Source organism: Melanaphis sacchari, unplaced genomic scaffold (genome assembly GCF_002803265.2).
Source record: "Melanaphis sacchari strain LSU unplaced genomic scaffold, SCAv2.0 Contig4_pilon_pilon, whole genome shotgun sequence".
Lineage (NCBI taxonomy): Eukaryota > Metazoa > Arthropoda > Insecta > Hemiptera > Aphididae > Melanaphis > Melanaphis sacchari.
Genome location: NW_020271335.1, coordinates 9,479,267 through 9,504,274, shown reverse-complemented (window position 1 = coordinate 9,504,274; position 25,008 = coordinate 9,479,267). Strand labels below are relative to the sequence as shown.

General features: G+C 22.2%; 3 protein-coding genes across 4 annotated transcripts; 2 read left to right on the top strand and 1 right to left on the bottom strand.

Annotated features, from left to right (window-relative positions):
* The first annotated feature begins 153 nt into the window (after positions 1–153).
* Positions 154–9,882, top strand: LOC112598904 (spermine oxidase-like). Its single transcript, XM_025345570.1, has 9 exons — positions 154–199; positions 1,255–1,408; positions 6,536–6,800; positions 6,868–7,072; positions 7,377–7,607; positions 7,671–7,799; positions 9,189–9,394; positions 9,521–9,644; positions 9,718–9,882. Exons 2-9 carry the CDS (start codon positions 1,255–1,257, stop codon positions 9,829–9,831), a joined length of 1,428 nt encoding a protein of 475 aa, XP_025201355.1. The 5' UTR covers positions 154–199; the 3' UTR covers positions 9,832–9,882.
* Positions 9,883–10,039: 157 nt separating this feature from the next.
* Positions 10,040–12,396, bottom strand: LOC112598987 (GATA zinc finger domain-containing protein 4-like). Of its 2 annotated transcripts, none has more exons than XM_025345674.1 (5): positions 12,293–12,396; positions 11,954–12,067; positions 11,651–11,779; positions 10,848–10,910; positions 10,040–10,778 (listed from the first exon to the last, which is right to left on the bottom strand). In XM_025345674.1, exons 1-5 carry the CDS (start codon positions 12,341–12,343, stop codon positions 10,122–10,124), a joined length of 1,014 nt encoding a protein of 337 aa, XP_025201459.1. In that variant the 5' UTR covers positions 12,344–12,396; the 3' UTR covers positions 10,040–10,121. The 2 variants fall into 2 exon arrangements, with proteins under 2 accessions (XP_025201459.1, XP_025201458.1); XM_025345673.1 differs by having other exon boundaries at positions 10,040–10,781; positions 12,293–12,395.
* Positions 12,397–20,850: 8,454 nt separating this feature from the next.
* LOC112598964 (glutamic acid-rich protein-like) lies at positions 20,851–24,345 on the top strand. The gene is made up of 4 exons (XM_025345640.1): positions 20,851–21,017; positions 21,595–21,644; positions 23,560–23,839; positions 23,908–24,345. Exons 2-4 carry the CDS (start codon positions 21,595–21,597, stop codon positions 24,337–24,339), a joined length of 762 nt encoding a protein of 253 aa, XP_025201425.1. The 5' UTR covers positions 20,851–21,017; the 3' UTR covers positions 24,340–24,345.
* Positions 24,346–25,008: the final 663 nt, after the last annotated feature.

Here is a 25,008-nt window from a genome sequence, read left to right as displayed (position 1 = left end):
TAGAAATGTAATTTCTTCGGGTAGAATAAAATACTTGTAAGATAAAAATCAATAAGAGACAATAATTAAATAATAACACAACATTTCTATATGGATTTTTTTCAGAAATAATTTATATTATCGAAATTGCAATAATTCAATTTAATGATATTGCTAGCGAGATATATATTAACAAATAAGTTATTGAAATAATTTGAAGGTAGGTCATATTTTTTTTAATAATTTGAGAAACTATCCCTCTTTTTTGTGATAATATTTCTTTATGTAATAATAAATATATAATATATTTAGGTTTATATTGTTTGTAATTTATGTTTAAATAAGTTATTATATTTCAATATAGTTCAAACTTTCAATATTTATATTAACTTAAGTATATTATTTACTAAATTATGCAGTTTTATATTTTTGGTGTATAATATACTTATTGAAGTCAATAGGTTTAAAAAGTTTTGTAATTTCAAATTATTCGATTTTGTAGAATTTTTAATTTTCAAAAACTACTGAAAATTTGTAAAAACATTTCTTAGTGACAACTTATTGATCATTTAAAATTATCCAAATTTTAATGTAAAAAATTCTAAAATATAAATATAATCATAAAAGTATGAATTGATTTTGTATAGCAAGCTAAGGCTTAGATGGATGAGAAAACATTTATTAATGATCTTAATCTAAAAACTATCCTATTAATAGTCATTCCTTGTCCCTATTAATCAATATCCCATATAAAGATGTTAAAAAATCTAAATATTTTAATTAAATATAAGTAGTTACTTATTTGATAATAAATAGTTATCAATGAATATATTTGTAGTAATAATCTTATATAATATATATAATATATCTTTTTAAATTAATAAAATAAATAGGTATCAATATCATTGATGGATTATAAATATTATAATTTCAATAATAGATTATGGTTAAACCATTTATGAGTAATAAAAATAAATATTAGTACTTGGTTGTTATAAATGCATGTTTATGAAATAATCGTGACATAGTTTTTTTTTTTTTTTTAATTAAATGAACATCCTGTATTTAAATCAAGTGTAGTTATATTACCTATTTAATAATCAATTAGATTATAAGTTATAACTATGATATTTCATTTTATTGGGCGTGGCCCAATATTCATTTAACATTTAGTCAAATAATCATACATTTTTGTCTTTCATTACTAAAATTATTTAATTTGTATAAGCCATTTAAAATATATATATATATTTTTACATATATTATATTTAATAGATGGCTCAATCTTACAACACAGTTATCATCATAGGAGCAGGTGTAGCTGGAATTGCAGCTGCTACTAAATTACTAAAGAATAACTTCAAGAATTTTATCATATTGGAAGCAGAAAACCGTATTGGTGGTCGAATTCAAACTTTACCCTTTGGCGGTAATTATAATTAATTTGATTTAAAACTAAATGTGTTGCATAAAGAAAATTAAAATTTTATTTATTATAATTTAATATGCGTTTCAATAATTGTATTTTATAATTTTATTTATAAGTACTTAATAGGTATTCTAGTAAAACTTGTGTTGTCTGTTTGCACTTCTATCATAATCAAATTAAATTTTATTAAATTTGTATGTTTATGTAATTAATATTCATACTAAAACAAGATATGAAAATAGGAATCACTCTGCTTTATTAATACATTTTTGTATATGTTAAATAATTCTCAGCAGAGACTGTTTATTAGCTAATCTCACTAAGTATATTTCACAATTTAGTTTTTAATATATAAATTAGGTAGGTAATAAAATTGATTTTACTATTAGTAATACTGCATAAGTTGAATACATTTTTAGCCAAAACAATGTATTTTAGATTGCTTTTCTCAGTATGAACAACTCATGAGTAATTTTGTATTAAATTTTCAAGACATAGCTATAAAATTAAACATTTCAAAAATGTTTAGCTGCCAATATAATTGAAAATCTTGTGATTTTCATAAATTTTTCAAAATTTGAATTTCAAATGCTTATAAAGATAAATAATTATGCTTATGTATTTTAAATGTTTTTATTTATATGTAAGAACAACTTTTAAAGAGCCTTGTATTAAATTATCAATTATTTTTACCAAGCGTATAATTTTTATGTATATTTATAAAAAAAACTAAATTAAATTGAAATATTCAAGTATTTATAGATTACTCAAAAAGAACAAAAATATTTTAAAACTTTTATCAAGTATAAAAATAATAATTAATAAACATTTGATGAAAATTTCACGTATCTATGATTATTCATTATTTTATTACAACAAAATATCAAAAATTGTTCAAAGAGAAATAGTTGTTTACGGATAAATTTACAATGCCGTAAACTTTAAATGTTTAAAATAATTAATTTTACTTTCCGATAACATATTTAATTTTAATAACTTATGAAATCGGCAATTCATTTCGGAATCTGACTAGCCTGTTGAGGATATTACCATTGGTTATAGAATTAACTATTTTACAATAGTATAATCAATGGTATTACAGTCCGAAAGGTTCAACTTTCATTACAACTCCTCCAAACCCATATTTTTAATTATGTATGTTTAATTACGCAATCACTTATTATGAACAAAAAATCACCTTTGCTACTAAAACAACACGCGTTGCGCAATATGACAAACTCATTAAAACCACTACTTCAAATTTAACTGATAAAAATAATTAATATGAAACACAACAGTACGATATATCGACGATAACATCTTTGATAGGTCTACAACCAGTTTAAATAAACTAGCAAATAAAAAAAAATACCTCAATACCTTATCCACTTGTTATTTTCTCAAATCAAAACAAACAAAAAACACCACTTTTGTTTTAAAAAATAGATATTCCCCACTTTCTTTGTGCAATGATTCTTTTCCAATGGATATAATCACATCCTCACATTTTACCAAAGAAAAATCTACTATTCTTCTCTCCACTCAACGTCGCAACCACCACTAATCTTCACAAAAACTGAAATCAACTGTCTACTGTGAATCAATCAAATCATTAATCTTATCAGAAAAACTAATTAGCAGATTCTCCATAAATGGTTTAAGGTATCAATGTATCATTTATAGAATTGAGACTGACCAGAAAGTAATACAATTTTTAAAAGAAAAAAATGCTACCTTTCGTGCATTCCAAAACAGAAACATAGAAGAAAAATCATATTGAATGATTATTAGACATCTCCACCACTTCATTCCGATCTACTACTTTAAAAATGAACTAAAGCACTTAAGTTTTTTTAACAAGAAACATTATTAACGTTACACTTGGACAAACTAAAACACATATTTTTCCCTTAATTGTTAACCTTGATCCGCCCCAAACAATAAAGACATTTTATTTTTAATACTCTCTACTGCACAAAAATTAAAATTGAAGAATCTTAATCATTGGCAAATTTAAGGGAGGTGAGGGTCTTGCCCTCCCATTGACCCAAATGATGTTTTATTAATTCAATAATAGCAAGTATTTTAACTCCCCAAAATCATCACTGCATTTTGAATTATGCCCCCCTAGTTATATTAAATTCTGGATTTACCACTGATCCCAATCTAGAGACAATGTAATTCAATGCACGCAATGCCAATCTTATGGCCACACTTAAACTTATTGTAACCATTACCTAAGATATTTAAAATTTGAGAAAATCACCTATCAAACGAATTCTGAAAAAACAAAAACTCTCATGATAAGAGTGCATAATGCAGCGAACATCACACAACTAACTATAGAAGTTACAAAGTTGAAAGTACACAAGGTCTTACAAAAATTTAATAGAACCTTAAAAATTGCCTTACAAGATTCAAATCCTGACCACTCCGCAGTTGCAGATTTTACAGGGAACATTGATTTTCATCCTGCCACCGCTTCAACCTACAGCCGATGATCTTAACTAATTCTATGTCCGCGACACCACCAATGAAAAATCTACCTTTAATTCAGAAACCTGTGACAATAATACGTATAACACATGAAGTAGTTTTTTGTAATCTCTCTTTTTTCTTAGAAGAATTTAAATTATTACCTACTTATCCACCCCTCTAATCTCTTTTCTTACAACCTTAATCAATAAAATGCTCAGTACCGATGACAAATAATTTATCAAACATTGTTCTCTGGAATGCAAATGATCTTAACTAACATAAACATAAACCGTTAAACTTCTTAAATCTCGTAAATAATATCAACTAAAAATTTATAATGAAGATCTATGTAACTAAATCACAAAAACTTAAGTTACCTGGCTACTGAATTTATTGAGCAGATCATCCTGATGATGTAGCCCACGCTGATTTGGCTATAGCCACTAACTCTAAAATAGTACATTCATTACACTTTAGCAATTAACTTCCAATTTTCACTCTGTATCTATTTAAATCATCATTATATTCTCCTCCCAACCAAAAAACTTCCCAGAACTCTTTAACTCCCAATAACTTAATAATAGGTGGCGACTATACCAATTACACCTAAAACTTAAACGTTACAAACGGCTCGCTTTTTGATAGTCACAAAGTGGATATTAAACTGTTATGAACCAGCTCCTTCAATTTAACGCCCCAACAGCTTCAAAATCACAAATGATTCATATAAGGCCAACGTCTTTCTGAACACCATACCACAGTCTCTAACCAACACCACCTCATTTCTGTAAGCTATTTCATAGAAAGTCCATTACTAGTCGTCTTGCCCAATGAGTTCTTATTTCAAATTAAACCCTCAAAAACAAAAAAGCCTTAGGCCATTGTTTTATTTTGGCTCTACTTTTAAAGAAAATTCCACTTAAAGCTATTGTTCTTCTACCTTATATATTTAACTCCATGTTCTAGTTTTCTTACATGCCATCAATATATAATAAATGCAGAATTAATTCTAATTCATAAATCCAATAAATTTTCAAAAATCCATTTAGATACCGTCCAATCAATCTTCTCCCAGTTTTAGACGATTCTTCGAAAAAATACTTCTAAAAAGAATAGCGAAAATTTCCTAAGACAATAAAATCATCCCTTATTTTTTCAGTTTGATTTTAAAGTCAAACGTTCATTTATCAACAAATTACATTAAGTAGTTGACCATATCTACTCAATGCTCAAAAATAAATTGTCATGCCTTGGAATAGTTGAAATATTCTTAGATGTTGCGCAGAAAATTGACCGTATTTGACATCCCGTACTTTTATTCAAACTTAAACATTATCTACCTTATCGTACTTATTAATAAAGTCTTAAACTAACGTATATTTATCAACAAAATTAACGGTATCTATACTATTTTCTGAATCATAACGGCTGGAATTCTCCAAAATAGTGATATACCACCTTATCTGTTTGATGTTTTTATCAACGGCCTATGGAAAACGAATGTATACTAATAGCATTATTAATAATAGGTTATATAATAGGTTTATAGATAAACCTTGACTAATAGGTACGTTTGCAATTAACGATACAGCCATTCTTAACACTGATATAGATTCTATCCAACTATCCAAGCATCTCTTAAAATTCAAAACCATCTAATCATGCTAAGTAGTTCCACAAATGGAAAACCCAAGTTAACCTTTCTAAGAGTTCCAAGTCAACCTAGATTATTGTTACTTTGTCACCCATCGATTGCTCTTAATATACATAAATGGCATCCTAATTCCAATTGTTATTCAAGCAAAATATCTGAGCTTAATTTTCGACATACGTTTATCTATTTGACACTTACTTGCCAAATGAAAAGCGCTCAATCTGCGGCTTCATTTACTTAAATTTTTACTTCGCTCTAAATTGCCTCAAAATTTGGTACAGATAGGGGCCAACCGGGAAAATTCCGATTTCCCGATAGGCCTTTCCACCCATGATCTAAGCCGCCCAATACTAAGAACATACAAGCATTCCAGTAGATATGCCTACAGTTAATTTCTGGAGCCCTTGGTATATTCTCAATGACTCCCAACACAAAGATTTCTGCTTCTCTTTGTAATAATAAATTGCAATATATCATATTATTATTATTAAAAATAAAGGATTAGCGTATACCTCTGTTGTTTTTTTTTTAAGCTGGTTTATTTTGATTTCCATTGATATTTAAAACAATATACAATTATTTAACTGCCTTACTCAATTTTCTTAAAATATTATTTTAAATGTTTGATTTATTGTACAACTTATTTTCCCAAAATCTCCATTCATATTATCTTCCCTGTTTGACAATCTTTGTCTTATAGTTTAATTGTTGAAAAAAAAATTTGTAAATAAAAATAATTAAATCAATTTTAGTAAATAAAAATATCCTACTTAATAAAACCATTTTTTTCAGTTTAATCGAAATTATAATTTATAAATTTAATGATTTCTGATTACATCTCCGAGTGCAGTTGTTTTTATATAGTACAATAAGAACAGCATACAAGTTATAAAATAAATATTTTGGTTAAACATTACATCAGTTATTTTTAAACTAAATAATTACTTTTTAATTCAATATTATCATTAAATATTTATTTTTTTGTACTTTTTTAGATGGGCACATTGAATTAGGAGCACAATGGATTCATGGAGAAGAAGGAAATGTAGTATTTCAAATGGCTTCTAATCAAAATTTAGTATCTGATAAAAGAGAAACGATTCAGCAATTTACTAATTCTACATTTGTAACATCATCAGGTAGAGAAATTAAATCTAACCATCTTCGTGAATACATAAATGTAGCTTATTCGGTATTGGATGATAGCCCAAAGGATGATTTAGAACGATTCATGTCGTTAGGAGAGCTTTTTCAAAGAAGGTAATAATAATTTTTTTATAAATATTCTTTTGTTATTAAAATAGATATGTTTTATATCTTTTTATAGAATTGAAAATGTGTTAGTTGACACTGAAGAATTACCGCTGAAACCATTTATTAATTGGTGTCAACATTATCAAAATTCTTATAATGGAAGTGATAGTTGGTTTGAAGCTTCTGCAATTAATATAGATACATATAAATCTTGTCCTGGTTATCCTGCAATTAGTTGGAAGTCAAAGGGATATTCAACTGTAATAGATTTATTGCAGGCATGTACATTTTAATTTTCTCTAATTTGTTGAAAAATATTTTTTTAGATTCTGAACAGAGCAACAATTAAATTTTACGTTAGTATGAGCTTTTTATAGATTTTTTTGGAAAAAATGGAAATTTAAATAGTTTAAAATGTTATCTCTATATTTTAAATAATTAAATAATATTTACTACTTTCATACATTTTATTATATTTTTAAGAGAAAGTTTTATGTCATGCAACAGTTTTATGAGGTTTAAAAATGTAATTTATTTAGTTGCCTAAACTGTGTTATTAATGGTTTCTTTCTTATATTTTAGGAAAAGTTTAATGATGAAGTTGAGCATCTACATATTAAAGATAAAGTTATATTTGGAAAAGAAGTTGTAAAAATCTATTGGTCTGGTGATCAAGCAGAAGTATTATGTGCTGATAATAGCCGTTTTCAAGCACAATGTATTTTAACAACAATGGGCCTTGGTGTTTTAAAAAATTTATGTAATGAATTATTTGAACCTGATCTTCCTGAATATAAATTAAAAGCCATACAAGTAATGGAAACCCTTTTTTGATTTCTTTTTGTGTAAAATAATTATTTTTATTACTGTTTTTAGAACTTAGGTATTGGAACTGTGGATAAATTATTTTTAAAATTTCCATATTCATGGTGGTCAGAGAATAACACAGGATTTAGTTTTTTGTGGTCCGATGATGATCGTGAAAAATTTATTAAAGAAAATAAAGTATGTAATTATCGGGCTAATTAATTAAAATGTTAATTTGAAGTTCAAATACAAAGCAATTTATTTTACTTTAATTTAAATTTTTATTATTATTATTAAAAAGATAGGCAGATAGGCAAGTGAATACTACTTTGCTGTATAATAAATGTTGAGTGAGTCATTGTTATAAGTGTGTTAAATTTGAATTCAATAATATATCAATGTTTATAAAAAATAATTCTGAATAGATGGTCTGTCAAAGTATTAGCCTTTATCACTAAGTATATTTTATGATATGTTGTTTAATATACCTATTAAAGTAATTTATTTTATTTTTAGTATTACGTCAAATTTACGATACAATTAATCTTATGATCGATAGGGATGCAACTATCGTGGGGAGGTGTTAATCACTAGGGCTAACAGACTGCAGGAACCCCAGCCTAAGTAAAAAATTGAAGCCCTAGAGAAAAATTGTGGCCGAAGCCTTTTAAATATCTATAAAAATATGCCTGATGTACCTATTACAACTATAATAACTTATTGTTTGTTATTTCTATTTTATAAATCTGAATATTAGTTCATTAATGATTTTCTAAGTAAAAATGTTTATAATTGATATACTTGAAAAATAATTTTTTACTCTTATAACAATTTTTAATTAGTAGCATGGTGCTTCAGTCTTATAAAAATCACATAAAAATTAATAATATGCATGTAATGCATATAGTGTGAAACTCTGTGATTGAAACATTATTTGTATGGTAAAGTATTTTAAATAACTTAAGAATGTTTCCATCAATCGAATTAAAATAATTATTTATTAAATAGAAAGTTATAAATGCAATTGTATAAGCTGTGTGGCATACAGATACACAGGACTTGACGGTTATGATATATCCAAAAATGCTGTACTGCAAAGTATAAACTCTTTTGTAATATATATTGTGTTTCCATTCCTCTTTAGTTTTTGTCCTAAACTAGAAGTCCTACAACTTTGCCAATACACCTGTAGATATTTTTTGAATGGGAATATAATTTTCATATTTACAAATAGATATGCCAAAAAATGTAACAAACATACTTATTAGTATATTGGGTTAATATGACAGATACTATTAGGTCTCATATTCTTTAGTCAACCACTTAGCTTAAAATTATATAACATATTCTATCGAAGTTAAATTCTTTTCTTGATGATATTTTATAAGTAATTTGTGTTATGAAACATACATATTTAAGTTCTTAGTATTAAGTTTAATTTAATTTGCGAGTTGCAACATGTATAAAAAACATAATTACTTGTTTGTTCTTATAATACTTTTCAAATTAATGTATTGTTTTTAAATTATACTACTCTATAAATTGCATACAATTATTAATTATTTTATTAATATATTTTTAATTCAGAGACGTGGCTGGGATTATCTGTGTGATGTATTTGGTTTTTATATTTGTGATAACTGTCCAAATACACTGCTTGGGTGGATAGTTGGTCCTGCTGCAAGAAACATGGAACGCAAATCCTTAGATGAGATAAAAATTGGATTGATGTATTTATTAAATAAATTTTTGGGAGACAAATATACTATACCATTTCCTGATTTAGTGACTAGGTAAAAATATATTATGTTGATTACTAATGATATTACAACTGTAACTATTTTTAACTAATATTTTTTTTCTATGTTATTATAATATTATTGAATTTATTAATTTATACTGAAAATTATTTACTTAAGATCTCAATGGGGTTCCAATAGTCACTTTTATGGTTCGTATTCTTTCCATTCTATGAATACTGATAAAGAAGGAAAAGCCAATAGTCAACTAGCTAAACCTCTAATTAATTCCAATGGTAAAAATGTATGTGATCTATGAAGTATTTTAAATATATGTATATGTTTAAAAAAATATATTATTCATTCATTTTTTTTAGATTTTACTGTTTGGTGGTGAAGCAACACATAGTTCTTACTTTTCAACTGTACATGGAGCAATCGAATCTGGTTGGCGTGAAGCAGATAGGATATTGAAACAATTTTCAGAGTGAATATTATAATAACATAAATTTAACAATGCTTGTTAAACATATACTTTTTATATTTTGTTACAAAAAAAAAAAATAAATAATAATAATAATAATATACATATTTTGTATTAGTAAGATTGTATTTATTAGTTATTAGTTATTATAAAACTTTTACATGAATTATAATACATTTTTTATTAATTTATAAATTCTAAATTAATTAATGCTGATTATTTTTCATTTGTTGTCATTGTTACTTATTCACTTTTTAACCAAATATTATAATATTAATTTAATAACATAATAACTGTTTATCTAACTGAGACTTCTTCTATTCGGTAATTTATTTTGCTAATGATCCAATTAAATGTTAAACTTGCATAGTCGTGTAACATGTATAATATTTGCTTGATAGCTTTATACCCATTGACAATTTTTTCTTTATCTTCTGACAGATTTTGATTGTTAAATTGGTCTTCTACACTTTCTTCCTGATTATCAGTAATTATCTGTGTATCATAGCTTGATTTTGATTCTAAATCATCAGTGTTGATTGATTGATCTTTGGTATTATCATTATTTCTGTCTAGAGTTTCATGAATATTAATGGGTTTTTTGTTGATATTAAAAGACTCTGATTCCCACTCATCATTTTGATATATTTGATTGTTTTCATTGGTATTTGATTGGTATTCAGGATAATTGTAATTGTTTTCTGTTAATTCATTCTTAGATGATTGTAGTACTGTAGAAATTGTATGATTTGGATTTTCTAAATAATCTTTACTGTTGAAACCATCTTTTTTTTCTACTTGTGCTTTATCATAAGCTTCATAATTATCTCCTTCTTCATAATCATCTCCTTCATAATCATTTTCTTCATAGTCATCTCCTTCTTCATAATCATCTCCTTCTTCATAATCATCTTCTTCTTCAACTAATTCAAATTCTTGTTGATCGTCATTTTCCTTCTAAGATAAATTTTGTAATAACTTTAACATTCTGTTATAATAAAATTGTTCTGTCCTGTGACTTACTTGTTTCTCAAATTGTGGTACTGTAAGTTTAGAAGTTGAAGAACCTATTACAGGTGAACTTGTCTGAAATATATTAGAACTATTATTAATGCCACAGATTTACTATTTAGTTTCACTAATTTTTAAGAATAATATCACTAGAAAAAATATTTAAAATATATATATTCTATCTTCTTTAGATGCAAATTTAAAAGGTCAATTTATATTTAAATCATTTAAACAATTATTTAAAATTATTATATCATGACAATTTCTAAATTGTTTGTTATTATGCATAGAATAATTAATATATGAAATTAATTTAATTAAAGATTTGAAAAATAACTAATACATCAGTTTGTTACAATAAAATCCAGGAAAAAATATACTTAAATACAGAATAATTTAATATTTTAATTTTAAATAATCATAACATTATAAACTACTTCAATTATAAATTATAATATTGTTCACTTATTATTATTATTATTATTATTATAGAATGTCTTATTAAAGTTAACTTGAGTATTATGTTATATTTACATTTTTGTTTAAAAGTGTTTGAAAAACTATTCGTAATAGGTATAATTTTAGATATATATTAATGTATTTAAAATATATTACTATAGGTATTATAGGTATCTATTTTTAATTTTTTTTTAGTGAGGAATAGAAAGAATTGTTTGATCTAAGACCGTATTGATTTTTAAACTATCTCTGAACATTCCATTAAAAAAAAAAATTATTCTATCAAAATATTTTTTATCTATATTTGTTAATACATAGTTGGAGCTTAAAATAATATTGTTTTATTTAAAACTTACTTTTTTTGTATTTTGTAAGACTGTAGGTGCTGGAGGTGATGAAGTTACTGAAGGTAATGGAAGTGCAGGTGAAGCAGAAGTATTTAAAGGAACAACAGGATTAACTTTGGAATTTCCCAAATCAGTATGCTAGAAAAACGAATGTTTATTTAAAAACAAAGTTTAATTATATTATACTAACAACATTTGAATTTTTTAAACTTATAATTTTATACAAAAAAAATGGCAATTGGCAATTTGTGCAAGTTTAAAATTATTCATGTAGGTAATTAAGTATTTTATAATATTTAAAAATACACTTACATGACTTTTATTAGGTTGATTTTGAATTAAAATGGTTTTAGGTTGAGTTGAACTACTATTCTCATTCAAAGATGTAAGTTTATCTGGTTTAAGTATAGCCGCTGATAAATTATCCTAAATAAATTATTATAGTTAATTAAAAATAACAGTATAAAATATGAAATATTAAATTTATTAGAAAGAATTCAACTAATTTTATTTTTTACTTCAATAATAATAAATACAATAAAAGTTAGTTAAAAGAAAATGCATATAGTTAACTATTTTTTTTAAAATAATCCATTGATTACAATTTGAGAATTAAAATAGAAATTACAAAATATATATTCAAGAACTTGCCAAAAAATGTGCTAGAAGCACAACCATTAAAATTTTGGAATACATTTTCATGGTTTTTTAAAATGTTCATTTATGACTTGCTTTTTATAGATGTTATCCAATAATTTACTGATAATTTGTTAGTACTATATATAATAACATAACACACATTTTGCCATATTTTTTAAATTATTTTTCATATATTAAGTTGTACCTAATACATTACAATATTTTAAACAAAACATGAACAATTAAAAAAAAAAAATCATAAAAGCGGTATTTGCCTACTTATTTAAACATAATATGCACATTAAATAAACATGTTTTATTCTTTTAAATAATACATTTAACAGGTATATAATTTTTTTTTTTATTCAATAGATTTTAACAACATTTATTATATTTCAACTATTAACAATATATTACAATAAATAGTATAACAATATATTTTATATTAATGACAGAAAAGAACAAAACACATGTTATGTTGAGACAGTTACTTTGTTAAGCCAGCCAGGTGTATAGTGATATAAATATATCAGATCAGTATTATTCTTATCTGCTTAATTAACATGCTTAGTTTAAATATGTTCATTCTAATTTTTAATTTTTCTAGATTATTACAAAACTTTTAATTATTTAAAATATATTATAAAGATAGATTAATAAAAATATTTTGTAGGTCCTAGGTAAGTAGGTAGTCTTCTTAGCCTTTAGTAATCCACTTTTATAATTTATAAATCTTAAATAGATATATTTATAAAAATCATTAATTACTATAATAGTATATATAACCTAAGGTATAAAAAGTATAAATGTACCTATAGCTAGATAAACCAAGTGCCTACTTGGTTATTAAAATTCATTTTATATTATAAAATCAGTAATTTTTTATGTCTCTTAAAAAGTTTAGATTTTTATACAAAAACTATGGATTTTTATATGTTTAATTTTCTGGGCCAGGTCTATATTTTTTGATAAAAAATATTTTTATAATTTTTACACTATCTTTAAAAAGTATACTTGTATACTTTTTAGATTTTTTATAAGTTTTAAAAATGATAATAAAAATATTTTTTTATAAATGGAGTTTAAAAAAATAAAGATTGTTGTATTGAGAATAATGCTTGCAATTTACAAGCAGATCTTGAGAATAATAATATATGTGATTATTGTAAATTAGAAAAAAATAATTTTTATTTTAATATCAAATTATACAAGATAAATGGTTTATATTTAAAAACAACTATATTTATGTTAATAATACACAAGCTCAAATTAGACATTATTTAAGAAATAAAATAATTCATATTAAGTTTAAAGATATTAATAATAGTATAATTAATGCTAACTTATAACTACTTAATACTAAAAAGTTTATTTATTTATATAATTTACTTTTAAGTAAAATTAATTATTCAATTTTTAGAAATGATAAAATATATTTTATATTAAATAATGAAGAATATATTAATTTTATCAACAATGATGTTTTAAATATTTTTAATTTTAAAGATGATTATTTTGAGTTTAACAATAAAATCAAAGACAAGTCATCAGATAATAAAAAAGTATAAATATAGATTTAAATCAAGATATTCTCAATTTCTTATTTATAATGATTTAAATATTAATAAAAATTGAAAAATATAGAAGAAAATATAATAATGTTAAAGTTAATTTAAATTTAAATTGTACTTATATTAATAAAAAAAATGATGTATTTTATCATAATTTTCAAACTAAAAATTTAATTTTTTTAAATTCATCAAATAAATATGATTTATATGATGAATTTACAGAACAAACTTTAAATAGACATGAAAATTTAAGTGATAAAAATACTGGTAGTGAATAGATTCTAAAATCAATTAATTGTTTAAATATTAATATTAATAGATTAGAATTAATAAGAGGAAGTTCATATATAGAATTACCTGATTATATAAAAAATAAAAAAAAGCAATAATTAATGTTAAAAATGAAGATTAAAGATGTTTTTTATATACAATTGCATCTTATGTTATTAATGCTAAAAAACATTCATATAGATCATCTATTTATCATAATTTAACAAATAATTTAGAAAAATGTTTGAATAAAGAAATTAATTTTCATGTTAAACATAATGATAATGAATTTAAAAAAATAATTTAATTAATTAATAATTCTAATATTTTTGATTATAAAATTAGTATTGGAGTATATAATTTAATTTAAAAAAAGATTTATCCATCATATATTCCAAAAGAAATATTTGATAAACATATAAATATTTTATTTTTTACAAAAAGAAATAAATCTCATTACTGTTGGATAAAAAAATTATCTAAATTAATTGTTAATCAATATAATATAAATGAACATAAAATTTATAATTGCAGAAAATGTTTTATAAAAAAAACTATAATATAAAAATTAAAAGAACATATTCTTTATTGTAATTATAATGAACCTGTTAAAATTAATATGCTTAATATTTACAATAATAATCTTTATTTTAATAAAGATTATACACAAAATAAAATCCCATTTGCTATTTATGCTGATTTTGAAGCTATTATAAATGTATTATATATTAAACATAATAATAAAATTAATTATAAAGAAAAAATAATTTTGAATTTTTTGCTGAAGATATTACAAAACAATTTTTTAATAAATTAAAAGAAATTTGTATTAATATTCATAAAAATTATTTATCAAAATTTAATTATTATCAATTAAATAAAGATGAATTAATCAAATTTAATAAATCTAATATTTGTGAAATATGTAATATAAAAATTAATGAAAATCCTATAATATTAGAAAAAGAATTAGAAAATAATAAAAAAATTAATTATTACCTAGATCAAAATAAAGTCTTAGACAAAATTTTAAATAAAAAATTTATTGATAAAATTGAAGAAATTAATAAAAAAATTATTAATATAAGTAATAAAATAGAAAAAAATTATTATAGAAATAGAATAACAGGGGAATATAAAGGAACTTGTCATTTAATTTGTAAAGAAGAATTAAATAAAAAAATAAATGTTATTCCCATTTATTTTCATAATTTATCAGGATATGATTTTCATTTACTAATTAAAGAATTTGGTTGTAATTTTAATGATATTAAAGTTATTCCAAAAACAGATGAAAAATATATATCATTTTCAAAAATTGTTAAATATGATATTTCACAAGAAAAAGTTGCTTGTCTTTCGAAAGTTGAATTAAGATTTTTAGATTCTTTTAAATTTTTCCCCAATTCATTATCTAATATTTCAAAAAGTTTAAATTATAATGATTTTTCAGAATTAAAAAAATGGTTTAATAATTGTTTAAAAAACAAAGATAAATTTAAAAATATTAATAATGAAATTAAAAAAAAATATGTTCAGATTAATTAGAAGAAAAAAAATTATTATCCTTATGATTATATGGATAATATTAATAAATATTATGAACATAAATTACCAGATAAAATTAATTTTTATAATAAATTAACTAAAGAAAATATATCAAATAAGGAATATAAAAATACAAAAAAAAATATGGAATTTATTTAAAATAGAAAATATGTTAGAATTTACATTATTATATAATAATATTGATGTTTTATTATTAACAGATAAATTTGAGAATTTTAGAAAATTATCGTTAAAAGAATATAAATTAGATCCTTGTTGGTATTATACAACTCCATCATTAGCATGGTTTGCTATGTTAAAAAATACAGATATTAATTTAGAACTATTAACAAATAATGATATGCTTATGATGTTTAAAAATGGAAAAAGAGGAGGTATATCTTAATGTTCAAATAGATTTTCTAGAGCAAATAATAAATATGAAATATTTAATAAATTTAGTTTTATTCAATATATTGGGCTAATAATTTATATGTGGGAGGAATGTCAAGATATTTACCTCATGGTAATTTTAAATGGGTAAATTCAAAATATTTTAATCATAATGAAATTATAAAATTTAATGATAAAATCAAAACTAGATATATATTTGATGTTAATTTACAAAATAATTACATGATTATCATAAAGATTTACCTTATTGTCCTGAAAATATAATTAATAATAAAATACTACTAAATTATTTACTATTTTATATGATAAAAATAATTATATTATACATTATTCAAATTTAAAACAATCATTAGAATCCAGATTAAAATTTAAAAAAATTAATAGAGTTATATCGTTTTCACAATCAGATTAGATGAAAGTTTATATAGATAAAAATACAGATTTAAGGAAAAAATCAAAAACTGATTTTGAAAAAGATTTCTTTAAATTAATGAATAATTCAGTTTTTGGTAAAACAATGATGAATATTAGAAATCATATTAATGTTGAATTAATATCTGAAGAAGAAAAATATATAAAATATGTTTCTAAAAATAATTATAATAAATCAGTATTTTTTGGTGATAATTTAGCTGCTGTTCATTTAACAAAACTTAAAATATTTTTTTATTAACAAATATATATTGGAGTTTGCATATTATAATTATCTAAAACAATTATTTATGATTTTTTTTTTTAAATTAAAAAAAGTTTATGGTGATAAAATAAAATTATTATATTGTGATACAGATTCTTTAATTATTGAAGTGTTTACTGATGATATATTTGAAGATATGAAAGATAATATAAATCATTATGGTACTTCAGATATTAAATTTAATAAAGATCAAATTAAAATTAATAATAATTTAAAAGATTTTCCAAAAGTTAAAAAAAAAGTTTTAAATACATTTAAAGATGAAATGAATAGAAAAATAATAGAAGAATTTATAGGATTATCATCAAAAATGTACCTATTCTATTAAAATATTAGCAAGATCTTCTTGTAAATCGCAAGCAATATATAATAAAAGCGAAATTAATAAAGCTAAATGTGTTAAAAAAATATAATAAATAATGAATTAAAACATGAAAATTATAAAACATGTTTATTTAATAAAAAAATATTAATAATTGAACATAATAATATTATATAAGTGAAAAACATAAATTACATACTATTAATCAAAACAAAATTGGTTTATCATATTTTGATGATAAAAGAATTTTAACTCATAATTTAACAGATACAATACCATGGAGTCCATAGGGATATTACAAATCAGAAATTAATATACACAATTTCCATGAGCATTTTAAAATAACTAATCGAAAATAAATAGATCATATAAACCTATATGCTGTTAAAGACAATTATAATATAAATTAAATAGTAATCATATATAATTAACACCATATTAACATTGTAATTGTTGACCAACTACTGTGTAATTTAACACAAAAAACTAATAACCTTTGTTGTTGATGTTTTTAAGTTCAATAAAAAAAAAAAAAAAAAAAAAATAATAGATCATATAGATCATATTTATTTATTTTTATTTTTATATTTTTCTTTTAAATTATATAAAAAATGTATTCTGTTTTTAGGTTCTTGTGCTAACAGAGCTGGTTTATTACAATAAAGTTGACTTGTGTTAGCAGAGCTGACGTCTTTAAATTTTTCATCTATATCTAAATATTCTAAATCTAATGATCCTCTAAATAATATTTTATAATTATGTTAAATACATTTTTTATATTCACATGTTGGTTTAAATCTATAATTACTTTTTTAAATTTCATTTAATGGAATATGTCTAAAATCTTCACATTGTTTATTTTTACAAATTACAAATTTTTCTAGATTATTAATATTTTATAGTATATACATATTAATTACTATTTTTTTTTTAAATTTAAAGTAATAATTTAATTATTATATCTTATTTATATATATAAATTTTTAATTACTTAGTATTACTTAGTACTACTTAGTATTACCTTTTATATTAATTATAAAAAAAGTTTTACTAATAAATAAAATACAAAATGAGTGATCGTGATTTAAATTTAGTAAATATCTCTATAAATATTTAAATGAAGCATTAAAAAACTATAAAATAAAAATTAATAAAGAAAAAATGATTCAAGAATTAATTGATTTTAATAGTTATTATGATACAAAAAAAAAATAGCTGAATATTATACAGATATTTTAAAGAATTTTTTAGAAAATGTAGAATCAGCAAGAATTAACAAATAAAATAAAGAAGCTGCTAAACATTTAATAAAAAGTTATATTACAGTATTAGGTACAAGCGAATGTAAAGATGTTATTATTTCAAGTTTGTCTGACGATATTTCACAATTAAAAATATCTAATTTAAATAAAGATGAAATGATAGAAATTTTATATAAAAAATTAAATATGAAAAGAAAAGAAAATCAAAAAAGAACCAATTAATATTGATTCATTTAAACCTGCAAAAGAATATTTGATAACTAAAAGAGATTTTAAAAAACCTTTATCTACAATTAATATTTTAGAAATAAAAAAAAATGGTGAAAAAGCTGTAAAAGAATCTAAAATAAATGAAAATAGATTAACAAGAATTTCAGCAAAAACTGACAATGGTGAAAATATAAAAAATATTAAAGCAGTTTATGTTAAATTATCAAAAGATAATCATGATAATATTATTCAAAAATAAAGCTAAAACAATTTTTATTGAAAAATATTATAATAATATTAGTCCTCAGGCATATACAATTGAGTGTAAAATGGATGATGGGAATAAAAATTATAAAATATTTTTAAAAAGATATGTATATAAAAATTATACTAAACAATATTTATTGAAGTATATAATAATAAATTACCTCGATATATTACATTATTTAAAAATGAACCTAAAATAAGTTATTTTATAAAATTAGAAAATGATTTAAAAGATAATAATGTTTATAGAAGCATTGAAGAATTGGATATTTGTTTATTTGATACAATTAAAAATAAATATTATTTAAATTTAAAAAGTAATTGTACATTGCATTTTATTAATAAGAAACCAACTCATATATTTATTGTAGATATTGCAGATATAATTGATATAGAGGAATATCTAGAAATAAATGAACATAAAACTTTATCATTGAAAAATTATGTAAGATTCGTTAGGATGTAAGTATATTTAAAAATAAGATTTTTTTTTGAAATAAAAAATACATTTTTATTAAAATTTATATACATTTTTAAATATAAAAGTATACTTGTATACTTTTTAAATATAGAGTAAAAACTATAAAAATATTTTTTATCAAAAAATATAGACCTGGCCCAGAAAATTAAGCATATAAAAATCCATAGTTTTTGTATAAAACTCTATACCTTTTTATACTTTTTAAGGGACATAAAAAATTTTATAAAATTTTAATCAAAGACAAGTGTAAAAAGTGTCAAAAAAGACTTGAAAATATACAAAAATTATACCAAAAAGTATACATAAAAAATACCCTAAAATAAGTTAAAAATACCCTTAAATAAAACAAATTTAACACATAATTTGAAAACCTAAAATATAGGGGTGGCTCACAACCGGTATTATACTATCTACTAATGTGTAAAAAGTTATTCATTATCATTAATACTTTTTATATTTTAAATTTAACATAAAAAATTAAATATTCAATCTATTAATTTGGTTACACATTGCAATACGTTTTTATACGCTAAATGTGCCTATATTCTTTAAAGATAAACTCATTGATAATATTCAGCTTGTAAAGTTCACTATTATCAAAATTGTTTTTATTTTTACCAATTATATACGGGAGTTATGACAATATTATTATGTATGTTATTTTTGTGAAATAAACACAAACAAATGTATTGTCTATAAGCGACCTATTCCTACTTAATATTTCATTGTGTTTTTTTTTTTATATGATAGATATGAATATTTAAAAAGCTGTTTTTTTAATACCTTTTACCTATGTATAAATAGATAATATTACACCATCTATAGCACACTAGCTATTTAATATTTAAAAATCATCCTACCTGCTGCGTACTTGTTATATTTATGTAGTAACTAGCAAATGTTCTAATATTAAGGAAGTATACCTAAAATTATTAGGTAGGTATATTTTACACTTCGGCTACTTTGGGTTAGTAAAACTATCCAAGAAGTCAATTAAAAATTCTATCACAAGATGTCCTTCCTCCTTATGTAATCCTTGTTGCTTATTCTTATAATTTACTTATTATGCATTGTAGCATAGGTTATAAATATATTTTTATTAATAAAAAAAGTATATTAAATATTAATAAAAGCTATAAAAGATACATCTAATAATAAATACGTAGCCTAAGATATTATACTTAATCGTGGCTTAGATCAGTGCGTATTATACAGAGTTGTTTTTTGAAGTTCAACAACCTACCCAATGAAATATTAAAACAATATTTTTATTTACTTTCATATAATCATATAATCTACTTAAATAATTTTTAATATGTATGTAATTTTTGCTCTACTTTTTATAAACCCCTTTGAATTATTTTCTGATTACGCACTTGAGCAATATCATGTGTGCTTAATGTTTTTCTTCCATTCATATGTATTTATTAAATTTTGATCCAGGACGAGTTTGTAACCTGTAATTATAACCTAAAATAATCAATACTTTATCGTGTTCAAACTTCAAAGTAAATGTGTTTACACTTCATTTGAAATATCAATGTGGTCCTAGTGTGGTTATTCATAATTTGATTTCAGTCACATTTATATCCATTTTACGGTTTACTCATCGCTCAGAGTATTCAATATTAATTATTATATTTATTTATTAACTAATATTTTTTAATCTTTTCATTTTATAAACTACTATTAAAGGTAAGAATATTTATGTATAGTTTATAATTATAAATTCATATTAATCACCATGATGTTACATATTAATAAAATATCGTACATTTTATGACTTCTATTACTAAATTTTAGAACTAAGTGTATCTTCAAACAATCATTTAAAATTAATTATAGTATCTAGTGTCATTTATCCGAACCGGATCTGGATTGATGTGAATTACCTAGAAAAAATCATTAATAATTTTCAAACCTATTGTAATTTCGATTGTATACCTATGCTTCTTTATTTTTCATTTTTGTAACTCGTAAAAATCAATTTGTAATATATTATGAACATTTTTATTTTTCATTTTAAAGAGTATTACTTCTTTACTAACATTTTAAAGGCTATTTTCTTTAATATGACTTTAGATGATTAAGAAGGGTTCTAACCACATCAATTTTGGATTAATACTATATTATGGTCATTTTATATTTTGTGTAATTTGCATAATTTATATTATTTATTATATTATATTACTAATTAAAGTTACACACAATCAAATCTGATTTAAAAAATTATTTATAAGGCTTTTAATTATTGTATATTTTATTGTTTTAGATGAAACTTAAGACTAATAATTCTGCTAAGAAGCCCGTGAATACAAACAAGTAATTATAGACTAAATAAAAACATTAATGTATTTTATGACAGTACTGATTATTGATTGAATGTTTATATAGATATCAAAAAAAAAAAAAAAAAATTTGTAAAAATTAGTGTCAAGTTAAATTTTTATAGTTATTTTGTATAAATTAAATGGCTCTGTTTAAAAGCAAATGCCAAAAAATAAAACTACTAAAATTAAATAATTATAGACATTGGAAAAACAAACGTGGTGCTTGAGAAGCGATTGCTTCTTGATTATTTTTTAAATTTTTGGGTGGGCGGGTGCCAATATAAAAGTGATAAACAACAACTAAATATCAGTACTACTAATACTTGTATTTATTACAATTTATCTATATAAATATATTATGAGTAATGACAATTAGCAGTAACAGCAGACAGAAGTAATAAAACCAATGAATAAATTCATGTATTTTGCCATAGATAAGTTTGCCATGACTTCAGGTGTTTTAAAAAAACAGTTGATATTTAAATAATTTCATATTTTTAAATTTGTTTTTATTTGATATAATATTACTGTGTTACTATCTAGATTACTGTTAAAATATGTTAATAAATATACTACTAAACAAATAAAGAAACTCCCTTATAGAATGTGATTATTTCGTTATATTTTATTTTATTTAGTTTTTCCAACAACAACAATAATAATAATGATAATATACAATAATATATACAGTACATAAATTTACCTACATAATTTTATTGGTAAAAATGTTAATTGAAAAAAAATATTTTAAGTATAAGATAGGTGTACCTAGTTGGTAAGTGAATGAGTGGGTATGCAAATTTTAGTTCACTTATGGGTTATTTTAGGTTATTTTCGCCACTGATTATATTAAATGAAATCAAATGAAAAAAATTTGAAACTAACACCTTAGGAAATAGTCCTCGTGCGAGCGTTATATGATTGTTTCTGTTATTTTTGATTTATTAATATACTTTATCATGTACATATAGTCATCATAACATAATTTGTTAAACATTAATTTTATATTATAACCTCCATTTAACCAAAAAAATTTAACACACTATTCATAATTAAATACTGTAATATTCTAAATACCTTATGTACATTAATAAGGAAATATATACTTTTAAATCAACAGCATTTTTATTACCTACTCAATTATTGATAAATATTTTAACATTACTGAATGAGGTATCTAGTAAATACAGTTATTTTTGTTATTCGTTACCTACCTGTACATATATTATATAGTTATATATTTATTGATTAGGTATATAATATACCTTTCAATAAATTATTTGCATTTTACTATTCAACTATTAATTAAATTTATTTTATTTTTTTTTCAAAAATTTGCTTTAATTATATTTTATAAGATAAATGTTTATTGTCTGTTAATATAAGGTACATTAACCTTATATTAAAATAATAACCAGATAGATTAGCAGGAAATAAGGAGTATGGGGGCTGTAAAAAAAATGAAATACTAGTAGAGAAGTTATGAAAAATTAAGAATATCCATTGATAATATACACATACAAATTTTTCATGTCTTATAACTTATTTCATAATGAATGTTAAAGCATCATATAAATTATATATTGTTCTAAAAATCATACATATACCTTGTTTGAATCTTATCTATCACTATATTTATACTATACCTTGACATTCAAAATAAACATGCACACTGTTCATTAATACATAGTGCCACGCATAATATCAAAAAGATAATTTAAAATAACATGATTCATTCACAAAGTTGAAAATGAAATACCTTGTTGAATATACCTTCATAGTAATAATAAAATCAAACATTAAACTGAATATAAGAAGCAGATTATATTTTCTATTTATTCAGAATCCACTATTTCTGAAATTCTTTGATTTTAATATTATTAATTAATATATTGACTTTTATTTAGAAATAAGTCTCCGAAGAAACAAGCTAAAGGTGGTGTACAAGTTAGAAAAGAAAAATCAAAAGATATTGTCAAGCCAGCTGTATTGAAAAAAGAAGGAGAAAAGATAAAAGTAGAAACACCTCCTAATCCTGAAAAATTAGCATTACAAGAGTTATGGAGTAAAGCTATTCAAAATGTTTCAAATATGACAAATCTTTCTGATGAAGAGAGTAGTATTACTAAGCTGTTAGGAGATTATAAAAATAAATCTTCTATTCCTCAAAAGAAAACCAAACTGAAAGTAAGACCTTATTTAATTTATATTAACATAAAATGTTTTTCTAATAATATTTTTAAAAAAATTTTCAGAATATGATTACAAAAGGATTTTCCAAATTTAAAGATACTAGTGACGAAGTATTGGATGGAGTTTATGAAAAATTAATTAATGAATTCAAAGCTATTGGTGGTAATGCAGTTAGTTTAAATAAAGATACTAAAGTTAAATCTAAAAAAGAAGAAGTTTCTAATGATGAAGATATGGATGATGATGAAGATGATGATGATGACGAGGAAGATGATGAAACTGAAAATCTTGAAATTGGTGAAGATGACGATGATGATGATGATGATGATGATGATGATGATGATGATGATGAAGAAAGCGAAGAAGAAAAACCTAAACCTAAAGGTAAAGGTGCTTTCAAAAATGGTAAAAGTCAACCAAATAAAGGTAAAAATGGTTCAAAATTTAAAGGTGGCAAAGTACAAAAAAATAAAAAGTTTGGTAAGAAAAAGTAAGTTTTATAGTTTGTAACTTAAATCTCTACATTTTTGACTTTTTTTTTTTTGTATGACTTCAACTTTGTAACAATAAATTTACAAATAATTATAATAAATATTATTATTTATAGATGAAATCGTATTTTTTTTTAATTAGTTGGTTCCTGATAAATGGATATTTAAATGTATCGTTGTTATTCATGATTTATAAAATTATTTTTATTTATAAATTTGACCTAAATATTTGGTGACCTAACAGTTCATAAGTTTTTATGAAATAGTCTGTCTTAAAGTAGACATATTTAGGTGCTTGGATTACATAAAGGTGCACACTTTACTTTTGAACGACTTAAATTTATTGATGTTAGTTAAGTGGTAATTTTTTTTAATAAACTATTTTTATCAACATATTGTTTATTTTAAAACAGTTAATTGGTTGTTAAAATTTATTTTTAATTTTATGAAAATTCATACTATTATTAATGCCAATGTAAAAACTGTATTATCTTTGCTATTACCACGATAAAATGTTTTTTGAATAAGAATGAGATATGCCAACATATTAATGATTGTTTGAGTGAAATATGTTATTTTCAATCAAATCCAGATTAATTGTGAATTGTTTATAATGATTGCGATCATCATTTAAATAAGCGTTGCTTAGTTAAAATTTGAAGGAATGAATGT